General features: G+C 36.0%; 3 protein-coding genes across 4 annotated transcripts in view; 1 reads left to right on the forward strand and 2 right to left on the reverse strand.

Annotated features, from left to right (window-relative positions):
* Positions 1-80: 80 nt before the first annotated feature.
* LOC21393206 (uncharacterized protein At2g39795, mitochondrial) lies at positions 81-2,010 on the reverse strand. Its single transcript, XM_010107121.2, has 3 exons — positions 1,651-2,010; positions 603-940; positions 81-495 (listed from the first exon to the last, which is right to left on the reverse strand). The coding sequence occupies exons 1-3, from the start codon at positions 1,927-1,929 to the stop codon at positions 336-338; spliced, it is 777 nt and encodes a 258-aa protein (XP_010105423.1). The 5' UTR covers positions 1,930-2,010; the 3' UTR covers positions 81-335.
* Positions 2,011-2,661: 651 nt separating this feature from the next.
* On the forward strand, positions 2,662-5,906 carry LOC21393207 (CASP-like protein 5B2). The gene is made up of 3 exons (XM_010107122.2): positions 2,662-3,051; positions 5,112-5,244; positions 5,447-5,906. The coding sequence occupies exons 1-3, from the start codon at positions 2,921-2,923 to the stop codon at positions 5,645-5,647; spliced, it is 465 nt and encodes a 154-aa protein (XP_010105424.1). The 5' UTR covers positions 2,662-2,920; the 3' UTR covers positions 5,648-5,906.
* A 2,803-nt stretch (positions 5,907-8,709) lies between these two features.
* Positions 8,710-13,609, reverse strand: part of LOC112093347 (dihydrolipoyllysine-residue acetyltransferase component 4 of pyruvate dehydrogenase complex, chloroplastic-like) — a 29,778-nt gene continuing 24,878 nt past the window's right edge. For both annotated transcript variants that reach the window (XR_002903011.1, XR_002903010.1), the window contains one exon: positions 8,710-8,762. The gene's annotated coding sequence lies outside the window, so the exon portion shown is untranslated. The remainder of the gene's footprint in view (positions 8,763-13,609) is intronic.

The following is a 13,609-nucleotide window of genomic DNA, read 5'->3' on the forward strand; positions in this document are numbered from 1 at the left end:
CAACAAAGAAAAAAGCTAAAGAAATAAAAAAAATAAAAAAAATACTGATAACTGTGCAAGACCCTTTGACCATCTTCAAAATTGGTCACCATCAAATTCCACAGAATCCACAGATACACACAATGGCGAGAAAAGAACTTTTGGCCTGTTGCGTTCAGTAAAAAGCCTCAATTGAAGCTTGCATACAAAAAAACCACAATCTTCTAACATTTCAACTAAGCATCCACTTATAAAATCTAAAATATTCAAAAAAGTAACAATTTGAATATCTCATCATTACTTTTGAATTAACAACTACTTTACTTATTTCTTCCGCCAAAAAATTAGGAAAAATTTCATGCTTCGATGAAATTCTTAACTTTCTTTAGCCACAGCAAGTACTCTTTACTGTCTTTGTTGATCATGTACTCGTGCAAGAAATTCGTTGTGCTTGGCTTGATACCTCTGATCTCCAAGTACTTGTGGAAAGACTTCTGCAGATTCTCATCCAAATCACTGGAAAATAAACACAGAACACATTCACATAAATTAGAAAAAATAGTAGGCCATCACAATATTGAATTTACACTAAACAAATGATGCTGATAACAGTAAAGGCTTACTGGAAGTCAGGCCCCGAGTAGGCAAGCTCGTCTTCGTTTTCTGGATGTTTGACTGCTAGGCTGTCGATTACAATTTCATCCGGGTAGGCAGTGCAGGTAAACTCCAAGGACGGTCCACCCTTCTTAGAGACATTGACAAGTAGCGGGATGCTAGACTGTGTAGCTTGCTCGATATGCTCATCTTCATCGTGATCTTCGTTTGTCTCGCCACTAACTAGATCAGGCATATGAACTTCAACTTGTATGTCTTCACCTTGATATGTTCTTGTCAGGGTTACGGTCTGAACTCCAGGATTATCTTGGATTTCAAAAGGGAAACCATTTGGAACTTCTTCCACCTATCAGAAAATAGCCACAACTCTGATCTTTGCTAGAGCAACACAACATTGAACACCAAACTTCTTAAACACAAAATATATACTTTAATAGTTTATTGATATTTCAAAGTATATTTCTCACACAAAAATACAGTAACAACAAGACAACAACTCGTTGTCGTTTCTAATAGCATCCTTATCTCAAGCTATTAAATTTAGCCATCCGTTTTTCGTACCATCCAAAAGAATTATTAGTAAACAAACTTCAATACCAAGGAAGAGTATGAATTATTGAAAAATAATTAATATAAAAAAAAACCCCATGATTAGAATCCTTAGTTTAAATTCCGTATAGCTTGTAATTCAAACACCGAAGGAACAAGTCAAATTTAAACTATAAATTGTTTGGAGTGCTCTCTAGGTGCAGTTTGTTCGAACCACGATTCAAACCTTTTTGCTACAGTGGTTTCCCGGTTTCCCTCACTATAATTAGAATTTCCGTTCAATTTTTTTTATTCAAACTCATAAACCAAACGGGCCATTGTCTTGAACAAGTAAAAATACATTGAACAAAAACAAAATTATCCAACTCAGTTTATTCTAGACAGAAATGACAATGATGAACTCAAATCTTTCAAAACTTACTTATGTCGCATCTTCTAAAATCCAAAACGACGAGAGAGAGAGAGAGAGAGAGAGAGAGAGAGAGAGAGAATAATGAGAAATCTGACCCGCTCGTGCTCGTCGGTTTCAACGGCGCACTGGATCTCCGACTCGATGACTCGGAGAAGAGATTCGTCGGAGCTGGGCTTCTTCGACTCGGAAGAGTAGAAGCGGAAAGTCGGAAGCAGAGAAACGAGAGAGCGCCTGTTGTGGGAGATACTGGCTTGGTTTTTTATGGCGGCGAAAGCGAAAGAAGAGTAATTTGTCTTTTGGCCCCGAACCACGCGAAAAGCTAGTGGAGCCAAGGACGAGTTCGATTTGCGAATGATGGAAGAGAAAGCAGCCATTTTTCTGAGTTGAGAGAACAGAGGAGTCGAGAGGAGAGGAGGGTTTTGGGGTTCAGGGTTTAAGGGGGACAAGAACACCGAATGTCTAGGGCTTCTTCAATTAGAGAGTATCCCTAATACGCTCAAACTCCGTCGTTTCAGATACAAACGACAGTAGGTAGACCAATATGTGTGTGTGTGTATATATATATATATATATTTTTTTTTTTTTATTTAGGAAATGACAATTTGACACAAGTAAATTTTCCACTAGAAGAATTCTTTTTCAAAAAAGAAAAAAAAACATAAAAACAAAACTATTTCCCTCCAAATCATTGTTTATTTATTCCTACAAAACACTGAACGCTCACAAAAACACTTGGAAATATTATAATTTTTAAGATATTTTATTTTTAATAAAGGTGATTTTTTAGATATATATTGTACAAAGCTTATGGTATTAAATTAAAATGCACAATATATTAAATTGAAATTTTATAAAATAAAAAAAAACTCTTTAAATTGTGCAATATATCCATAGAATATTTTTCTTATCTTATCACATAATTATCATCATCCAAAGTATTTAATACGGTTATAAATTCCACACATGATAAAAAAGAAAAATATATATAATACTAATGAAAAATTGTATGAGAAGTGAGAAAGAATAACAAACTAAATTAAAAAAGATATATTTGGAGAGTATATATTATAAGAATTTATTAATTAAAGATTCCTGTGTGACGTTACAAAGAGGTGAATGAGAACATTCTCCCTTTTTTTTTCTTCTTCCGAGTCAAAGATCTTTCCACCATTAATGTTCAGCATCAGCTTGTCCGAATCATAAAGAATCCCATATTTCAACATCTGAAGTTGGGTTCTGCAATCTCTTGAGGCAGTTGCAGTGATAATGGAAATCAAAACTTCCATGGAAGAAGGTTTGTGAAAGCGAGAGAGAGAGAGAGAGAGAGAGAGAGAGAGAGAGAGAGAGAGAGAGAAGAATAGATCGATGAAGGAGATGTTTGGAAGCCCAGGGAAGGTGAGTGGGTTGGCACTGAGAATAGGGCAGTGCTCTTTCGCCGCTGCTTCCATTGGGACCATGATTTCTGCTCCTGGCTTCTTCAACTCCACTGCCTTCTGGTACTTTTTTCTTTTTTTTCTTTTTTATCTGCAATTGATCTTCTCTTTTGCATTTTGGGTTTTTCGCTTCGAATTTCTTTTTTTTTTTTTTCTTGTTGGGTGACATTTTCTTGCTGTGAAACTCATCTGGGCATTTTTTATTTTTAACTGTTAGCTGATGTTCTTCTTTATTTTTAGGCATTTCTTCCAAGTTGTCTCTCTTTCTTCTTCTTTTTTTTTTTTTTTGGGGGGGGGATTTTTGTTTTATTTTAGGATTATTTTCTGCTGTTGGTTGGCTTTTGCTTGCATTAAACTAACGGTATAATCATCAAGGAAATTAAATTTTCAGTTGTGAAATGGTATCCTGTTTGTTAGGCTTGTTCTTCTAAGTTGCATTTGCGATTTTTTTTTAATCCAGCTTTATTTGATGGCGTTTAGTCGCTATCACATGGGTAATTTTTGGTTATGAATTGATGTGCTTCAAATTTCTGAGGCAATGTTAGCTACTAGAAGAGGATTGGGGATTCGGATAAAGGAGCCAAACTGTTTTTGGTTTCAAGTATGTTACAAAAATACTCAAGCGCTGCGATAAATGGAGAGGCAATGCACATGAAGCTTTCCACTTCCTAAGCTTCCTTATTAAAATATAACCTAGTTGTGAATTTTGTGTTGACATAACATAATAGCTCCATATCACGTTTCCTGCTTTCTTTTCATGATTTTTTAAAACTAGTGGTCAATGTTAAGGTCAATACACATACCTATATTCTACACCACAAGATATTCTTCTACTTCATCGAGATGAACTATTGTGCTTGGTTTTCAAAATGTATTTAGGGGCACATTGTTTCTAATGAAAGATCACTTGATTGAATGATAGAAGACCATCTTAATCTGGCAGGGTGTTTTACTATGTTTTTGGAATTCGATATTGATCTCACTAACAATTTCAAGTAATGGTAAGTATTGCATCATTTATATTGTTAGACTGTTGACTAAAATTTGACTCTGAGAAAGTTTCTTTCGAGTCTACATAAAAAAAGAAGATGGAAGGTAAACTTAAGTGATTTATAGTTGCATTCTCTTGTTACGTAAACTAGACCAAGTATTATGAATTATCCGGGTCTGATTTGTTACTGGTCATTTAATGCTTATCTATTCCAGCAGGTGCCAATGAGTGTATTTACTTAATTTTAGATGGCATGCTTAATTGGGATAGTGGACATATAAGATTTCTATAAGCTTCAAATTCTTTACCTTGTCAAAATGTGGAGTAATGGCTCCAACCTCACATTTAACTTGAAAGTGGCAAAAATGCAGAATGTTTTCCCTTGTGTACTTCTTTACCAACTCATACTTGAAACCCTTGTTCTTGAATCCATTTTGATTATCCTTATTTGCTGCTGTGTATCTAAACTTATGCATTCTACTCGAGAGACGAGTTTCAATAGATTGGTCCACCTTTTTGAGTTGCGAAAATTAAAAAAACATCTTTCTGTATGACGGAAAAGGTGAAATCGTTTAGTATGAACCCCCATCATCCAAATAAGTCGCTTTATTTCACTTGTGGCATACAGAAATAAAGATCTTCTGACCTTGTGTTCTTCAGGTAGAAATGATATCGCGTAAGTCCCCATTTAGCATACCTAGACTAGATATCACTGTTAGTCCTTCAAAAACATATTTGCATTGGGTCACTATTTTGTCAATTCTCCTGATAAGTGTGAACTACTTCTCTTGTAACTTTATAATTTTACCTGATGTGTTAGGTTAGGGCATCATTAAAACTCTTTCATTGCTATATGCTTTAATGAGATAGAAATTTCCTTAATTTCTTAGTACGTCGGGAAGAAACTTGAGAGATTTGTACTAGAAGTCACCTGTATAGTAGCACGTTTTCATATATGTGCACATTGGTGAATGCTTTGTGTTCTAATATGCTAATATAGTGGTTTCTATTTCTTGTGCTACGCTTTAGATTATTTTTCTTTTGTTAATTGTTATGTTTTAGCTTTAGATGGTTATACAAATATATCTGTTACAAAGATTTGGTGCTTATGTAACTTGATTTGCTGATACAGCTATTTAATTGCATCAATGGGGCTTCAAGTTCTTTGGAGCTTTGGACTTGCTTGCCTTGATTTGCATGCTTTGAGATCAAAGAGAAGTTTGCATAATCCTGTTCTAGTGAGCCTCTTCGTTGTTGGTGACTGGGTAAGTTCTTCAATTTAGTAACTTATTATTTGTATGCATGCATATAAATCCAATCAAACACACAATAGAAAATAGAAACATCATTCTGTTCCTGAGACTATGCTCGGAAATTGTTTCCATTCTGTTCCGCACATAATTCTTTTGCGCCTTTTCTCTCTGTTCTTTCCTTTTTGAGTGATTTTTGTGTCATAACAAAATGCAGGTTACTGCCATACTCTCACTTGGAGCTGCTTGCTCATCAGCTGGGGTGACCGTTCTCTATTCGAAAGATTTGGGTTACTGTAATTCACCGCCTCATCTTCCATGTAGCACGTTCCAAATTTCTGTAGCCTTGGCTTTTATCTCATGGTTCCTCCTTGCTGTTTCATCCCTTGTCATGTTCTGGCTGTTGGGTGCCGTATGAACAACAATCACTCCAACACAAACTGCCCCCTCTAGACTTCTCATGTAATTAAAATTACATTTGAAATACATCAGTTTTGATGAGAATATCTTAAATCTTTGGTACATCATCGTCGCTGTTATTTATTACTGACTTCATAGGTTGTAGATCAGTCCCATTTTCTCAACTTAGCTGCTTCATTTACATTGGCTGATATATTATGATTTATGGTCTATCAAAGACTGGGAACCTGTCTAAAAGAACTCAATCAAATAAGGTAAAAATGAGGGCAAATTTTTTGCACCATTCCACTATTCTTTCTATTTGTTTCTCTCTTACAGCTTAGGCTGGAGTAAATGTTTAAAGACAATTATTTTCCTCCTCTTTTTTAATGTGTGAATAGAAAGCACGTGAATGATTAGTGTAATCGTTAATTCTCTGAAACATATTTGTTTCTACTCACAATAAGATCCAAAAACCGTCAGAAGATAAAATAAAGCGTGCCCATCACTCCTTTTCAGCAACATGTTTCACGTGGAAGATGGGACACTTTTTTTTTTTTTTCCAGCTAAAGATATTTGCTCTCACAATAGATCTAATAATTCTAGTGGGATAGCTTATGGATTCTTTGTTACAACTATGGGCCATTAGCCGAAACTTAGCTGGACTAAGATTCTTTTTAACCACCAGGCTTGACGTTGACGTGGAAGTAAAAGATTAAGCATGATAATGTTCCTTCTTTAAGCTTGGGTAAGATACTTCAAATGCCTAATCATTGTGACAAGTAATCTGGAGAAAATTTCAACTTTAACCATTATTTTTTTCAACTCTATTGTTTATGCCACTACATAAAATTTTAATGTCACTACATAAAATTTTAATGTCACCATTAATCTGCTTACCAAAGCATAGCTGATTCGAACTACTAGTGGTTTGTTCTATTAAAAGCAAGTAAGGCCACAAATGAAGAAGGGTTTATGTTAGATATCAAAACTCCCATACGAATAATTATAAGATAATTAGTGGATTTATAAGCCTTTGAACATTTGATTTTGTATTGGTGAGTTTTGCCTGATGGGTTCATTATAATTGGTATCAATGTTAGTCCATTGTATCGTGGGTTCAAATGGATGTCCTTGCTTGCATTATAGATTGCATTGAGATGCAAAATGTCGACTAGTCATAGCCGCGTGAAGCCATCGAAGAAGAAAGTGTTACCGCTAAGTTAGTATCTATATATAATGCAGAGTGTCGCTTATTTAGGCCCAAACATTATATGCTATTACAGACCACCATGTCGAGTATGGGCTTGGACGTAATTCGAGCTATGGTTTTGTAATTGTCACTATAGATAGATGAGGCGGCTTAGGGAGGGCTGCTACTTGACTACAATGCAATGTTTATGTTAAGGATTAAAATACTAAATTCTACGTAGTCTAAATATAAACAAAAACTACAATTATATAAAGATATTAAGTCGTCATCTAACTTAAACAAGTTAATTTTTTAAGATGCACGCCTAATACTTTATAAAGTGCAATTCTTCTTTTTTATTTTTCTTCTCATCTCTTCCCAAATTCTAATAGTTTCTTCTTCTGAATTCTTATAGATATGAGCAAGGACGTAGTTAGGATTTTATTTCAGTGAGGGCACTCACAAAATGTTTTTTTATTTCTCACCATTTTTTTTTTCCTTATAGATACTAACAATGTTCTTCAAGAAATAAATTATAAATACGTAAATCAAATCTAATCTCCAAGAGTAATAAGTAAAATTCACATACAATTAATCAACACAAACTTATTGTGTTAAAATAGTATTAATTCAAAATCAAACAAAACTTTTTATAAAATCGTGGAAGAACAAAAGTGGATAATAAAAAAGATATCAACTATTATTTAAAATTATTCAACCAAAAAAATAGTGGCGTTCGACGAGATTAAGTAAGAAAACTAATTTAATAGCTTAAAATAGTGGGATAGGTTCAAGAAAAAAATATAAACAGAGTCTCAAGAAAAGACTATATTAGATTTGTGAATTAACAAACAGTAATACTTCAGTATTCGATTAATGTTTGGAAATATACCATTGTGAATAAGCAAAGCACCTTAGAGGTCTATTAGTGTGGACAGAAAACTAAAAGTAACCGACAAATGAAATTGAAGCATTATCCAAATTAAAATGGAAACGAAGATTTACTAACATAACCATATGCATGACTCAGTTAAAATTCTGAATTTGGCGTAAGTGTTAGATAAGATAAAGTCAAAATATAACCAGAAAACCTCCCAAAGGATACTGTTGTTATTTTTATTATTATTAAAATTTGAGTGAAATAGAAAATTATTTCAGTAAGCACAATCTGAGGAAACTTAGCAGCACAAAAACTTGAAGACTTGAGAGAAATTATTTCAATGACAATAACGGTTGAAATTTCCAATAAAGGAGACTATTTAACTCTTACAACAAGAGACTGATGAACTTGCAAAAAGAGAGATTATATGGATAGCTAATAGAAGATGAGAATATAGGGCAAAGTAAATGAATTAGAAAAACAGGAAATGAGAGGAATAAAAGCGATATGTAATGAAGATACAGAGAATTGATAATCAAAATTTAAGGAAACTAAACGAGGATTAAAGAGTCAGACTGAGGAAAAGTATACATGTGTATCTCAGTGAGAATTAATCATACAAACACCTGAATCTTACAGAGATCAAAATAAATGCTATATAATCAGCCTAAAGATGCCTGATTTTTCACACAGTACTAACAACAAACACTAATTGATAACAAGTATAATAGAATTGCTAAATACAATCATACAAAATGCTTATTTCCTCAATCAAGACATGCTAAAAAAATATAAAAAATACAAAAAAAAAATCCAGTAATCAAGTCCAACTTTAATGATAACAAGAATGATTTTGAGTTGTACTCTTTTTGCTAAAGCGAACTCTCTGCAAGTTTATAACGCCCGTGATGGACAAAATATTCTAAGTGGAACAGTGCCATCAAATCGTCCATTGCATCCACATGGAAACTTCTCAACCAAATATTATCAATCATGTGAACTTTTATGCCTTTCATCATTTACCCAATTTACCCAACCAAGCCTTTAAAGCAAATTTGCCCCCTTTTGCAAAAAAAACAAAAACAAAAAAACAAACATAAGGTCTAAATAAAGCTGGAATATGTAATTCCACTTTTCTAAACTCGATCTTCACAAAGGTAATGCCGTATGTACTATGCTGTACTGGTAATTATTTGTTATGATCCTGAACTCAAAAGAAATGAAAAATCAGCAAGTATTTGAAGGGATCCAACTAATAGTTTCTTTATTGAATATCACTCAATTTATTAACATTAGTGAGCTCAACGAAGCTCACAATCGGCAAGAATGGAAAATACAGGAAAATAAAGATAGAGAGGGATTTTCGAGGAACCCCTCAACCTCCCAGGCTAACAGCCAAAACACCAAAAATTTTCCACAAATCTCATCCTCCCCTCCCTAGCAACTAAACCCCCTATTTATACTCTCCTTAAGACTATTGAAAAAGACTTCTAAATATTAGGTTCCTAATATTACTCCCGCCCCAAAGAATCACCTTGTCCTCAAGGTGAAAATCAAGAAATAAAATTGAAAAATAACATCTAAATGATTGAGAACAAAAGGCTTTGTTAGTTCCTCAATTTGAGTCCCCAAATTGATGTTGTCCTTGTAAGACACGTCTTCAAATTGGAGCCAAATCAATTACTTTCTTCTTCAACTTCTTTGTATCTTGGAAAGCAGCTACAAAGTCCACCAATTCAGTTGGAGCCCCCTGATCAAGCTTATCAATGACCATAAAAAGCTTTTGACAAACCCATTATTAACAAAGAAGTTTCCTTCTCAGCTAACCAGGTCTTCGTCCTTTGAACCTCTCTGTCACCAATTGCTTCATACCTAGCTACAAACTTATTATACCCAGTCCTAAATGTGTTGGAATTTTGAGGCCCAACCACCATTGCACCAGAACTAGGCCCAATATTATTGTAATTACGAGGTCCAACCCTAACCATGCCAAAATCAACCCAGTTCACTCCTGAATCACGAGACCCAGTCCACACTTTTGGGAACACAGCCCCCAAATCGCTAACGGTGGCCCCAATAGTTCCGGAATTCCAGAACCATGCCTTACCTATGCTGGAATATGCCCCAACCTCACCGGAAACAACCTCCACAGCATCATAATCATGAGACCCGCTCCAAATTTGGCCGGAATTTCTGAAAACAACACCAATATCACCGGGATCAGCCTTAATGGAGTTGGAATTGCGGGACTCCACTACAATCCCGCCGGAAGCTGCCTCCGCAGCACCGGAATCAACCCCTTTCTCGCCGGAATTGTGAGGCCCTATCCAAACTGCAGCCAAATCGTCGAGCCCAGCCTCCGTCGCGCCGGAATCTGTCTCCGTAGCACCGGAACCAGCCCCTTCCACCCCGGAATCGCGAGGCCCGGTCCAAACCGGGCCGGAATAAGCCCCAACCGCGACCAAATCAGGGATGGGTTCCCTATTCCGAGGGTGCCCATGCCGTCCCAGCCTCGGAGCAAGCTTCTCCTCCTCTAACTCTGGCTCCCACTCCACTTCCCGTCGCCGACCAAGCTCCGCCGCCCTCTCCCAACGGTCGCGACCTCCTGCCCTCCTCCCGTCGTCGAACAAACCCTACCGTTACAGATCCGGACCACCCAGCCCCAGATCGCGACGGATCTCGCGCTCCTCCATGAGACCCACGTCTCGCCGGCGTCAGAACTCCCTCTCGCGGCCTTGATCTTCGCGAATCGGCGCTTCCTGGCGAAGATCCGCCCGATTTGGCACCTCCACTCCGCCTGGATCAACGCGATCTGGGCTCTCCTCGCCCCGAGGCGCGCGATCTCGCCTCTCCCCGTCCCGTCGTTCGCCGTCGCGACCCAACTTGGCCTCCCCGGCCATCGGCCACGCTGCCAACAGTGCCTCCATCCTCCGCAGCGCCACCTGCAAGTCACCCATCTAGGTCCGAATCTTCCCCACATGGTCCCGGAGTTCCCCCATACTCCCTCCAAAAACCTTGTGATTAGCTCTTAAAGCAACCCTAAGTTTCTCTCTCAACTCAAAGAGCTCCGTGGATCGTAGATGCTCTGATACCATTGTTAGGATCCTGAACTCAAAAGAAATGAAAAACCAGCAAGTATTTGAATGGGATCCAACTAATAGTTTCTTTATTGAATATCACTCAATTTACTAACATCAGTGAGCTCAACGAAGCTCACAATCGGCAAGAATGGAAAATACAGGAAAATAAAGATAGAGAGGGATTTTCGAGGAACCCCACAACCTCCCAAGCTAATAGCCGAAACACTAGAAATTCTCCACAAATCTCATCCTACCCTCCCTAGCAACTAAACCCCCTATTTATACTCTCCTTAAGACTATTGAAAAAGACTTCTAAATATTAGGTTCCTAACATTATTGAACACATCTTATTAAAAGTGTACATAGAAGAATTTGTGAAAACAACACTAAGAACAAACAACAGATTAAAAATGAAAAATCACGCTTGATTTTGAATTCCCAATAACCCAATTCCAGTTTTGTGTTCTTAGTTTCCAAAACCAAAATAATCGACTTGTAAATGGACCTCCAAAGAACAAAACTTGATTATGGGAAAAAAAAAAAAAACCAACAGCAGTAACAAATTGGGAGATTCCAGACTATGATCCATGGTTCATTTGAGACTAAGAACACGATCAAACTTATATCTATCTGGAGAGAGATTTATAATTACCATATAAAATGGTACGAACGGATTGAGAAGAAGCAAAATCAGAAATTTTGAGCACAAAATAAGTTTGCTATGATTCTCAAGGAGTGAGCATATCATCCGATTTTTACTCTCTCTCCATCCAAAAAGCTGTACCAGGAAAAAAACAAACAGAAGTGGAAAAAAGGATAAAGTAACAGGTTTTGTCACCTATTATGACAATGTAGTCTCCAACACCATGAATCCCATAGTAATCCAGACAGTCAAGCAACATTGAGAGCAAGCAAACAAAAAAACCCACCACTCCTGGGTTTCTGATGAATATCTCCCTGGAATGGAAAAACAAAAACTGCATGGTGAAAAGAGAAAAAAGATGAAGAAAAAAAAAACTGAAAGAAGAGATCCTAGGGCTGGGCAGAGGAACGGCGCAAGAGAAATGAGATTAAGGAAAAAAAAAAAAAAAAGATAAAACCTGAACTGATCCAAAGCCCTAGAGGGAGAAAGTTCTACTTTTTTTCTTTAGGGCAAAGATCTCATCCTCACACCACAAACTCCACAACCACGTCTTACAAGCCCAAATTAACACTCTGATTCTCCGTCCAAATGCAGAGAGAGAGAGAGAGAGGTAGAAGAAAATGATGAGATGAAGAGCAAGAAGAAAAGGCGCAAGGGAGGAGAACAGAACAAAGAGAAAAGAAAGCAAAAAAAGTTCAGAAAAGGATAAAATGGAAGGCTTTTCATTTTACCGATTTGAGTTTTCAATTTCAATTTTATTACAGTTAAAAAACTCTTACAAAAAGTCACATCTAATTTTTTTAAAAATTCGCATAAAATTACATCTCAATTTAAATTGAAAACTCGAATCAACAAATTGAACAAAGCCGAAGTGTCTGCCCATCAAAATCAAGAGAAGGAGATGAGAAAGAAGAAGGTTGAGAGAGAAGAACGCAGAATGAGTGAGAGAAAACTGATGAAGGAAACTAAAAAACAAATAACAATAATATATGTACGAATAGTGTTTTTATAGTTTCGTCATCGTAGTATTATTTTTTGTCACAAATTATGCCCATTAAATTATTCTTCTTTTTCTTATTGCAAATACATTTGGAGAAAAATGAATATTTCAACTTCATATGCTACATTAATTCTATGATTTTGGTTGAATTATTGTTGACACGTGATTTTTGTTGGATTTAGTGAAGTTAAAAATTTGAAAGCTAAGGATCCTCAGACTCATCCTTTCATCACAAATCCATTGCATCATTGATCTGTTGAATTTTAAGCTCTTTTTCGTGGTAAATAAGTACGACTATGATTCAAATAATTTTATTAGATTATAGTTTTTTAGATGAATACCTGTTCCAAACGTTCTTGTTATTTCTTCAGCTCATGGATTGATTTCCTAAAAAGAACTCTTTATATTCTTTATTGAGAATATCCTCGTAAGAAAGCATAACTTCACCTAATTTCGAGCTCTCTTTGCAAATAAATCATGAGCTCTCTCTAGATGATTGTACAACTAAACCGAGTCAAGCTCTTACTCCACATTGGCTAATATTTCTCTTTAGAATACAAATCAATTATTAACTGAACAACAAACAAATATTTGTTATATATTTGAACCAGTAAAAAACAAATATACACATTGAAAGGAAACTTAACATGGTTTCAAAAGAAAGAGGAAAAAACAAAATTTATTCATAACGGATAGGAAGCCTTTCTTTATTTCATAAGTTTGATTAAAAACGATTTCATTCAAACCTTTTTTGTAACAGATAACCCCATAAGAATGTAAACAAATCTAAATTTCTATTTAAACTATGCTACACAAAAGGTCTTCGACGTCGCCCGGAAAAGTACCACTTTAGACGTTGCTGTTTTGGACGAGATCTAAACCTCCTTTTAGGCGTTGCTTGTCGGGTGACATCTAAAAACAGAGTGCATTTAAAAAGACTTATAGAAGTCGCTTACTAAACATGCGACGTCTAAAGTTCTGCTCAGCTTCCTATTTAGAGTGCATTTAAAAAGACTTATAGAAGTCGCTTACTAAACATGTGACGTCTAAAGTTCTGCTCAGCTTCCTATTTAAAAGCCGTCTAGCTGTAACCTCATATGCTTTATATACTTTCAATTCTTTAACCCACTATATAAAAGGAAAAAGAAATTTGAAATGCATGTCACAGAATACTTAAAAAAAAAAA

This window comes from Morus notabilis, unplaced genomic scaffold, assembly GCF_000414095.1.
Source record: "Morus notabilis unplaced genomic scaffold, ASM41409v2 Scaffold1198, whole genome shotgun sequence".
Lineage (NCBI taxonomy): Eukaryota > Viridiplantae > Streptophyta > Magnoliopsida > Rosales > Moraceae > Morus > Morus notabilis.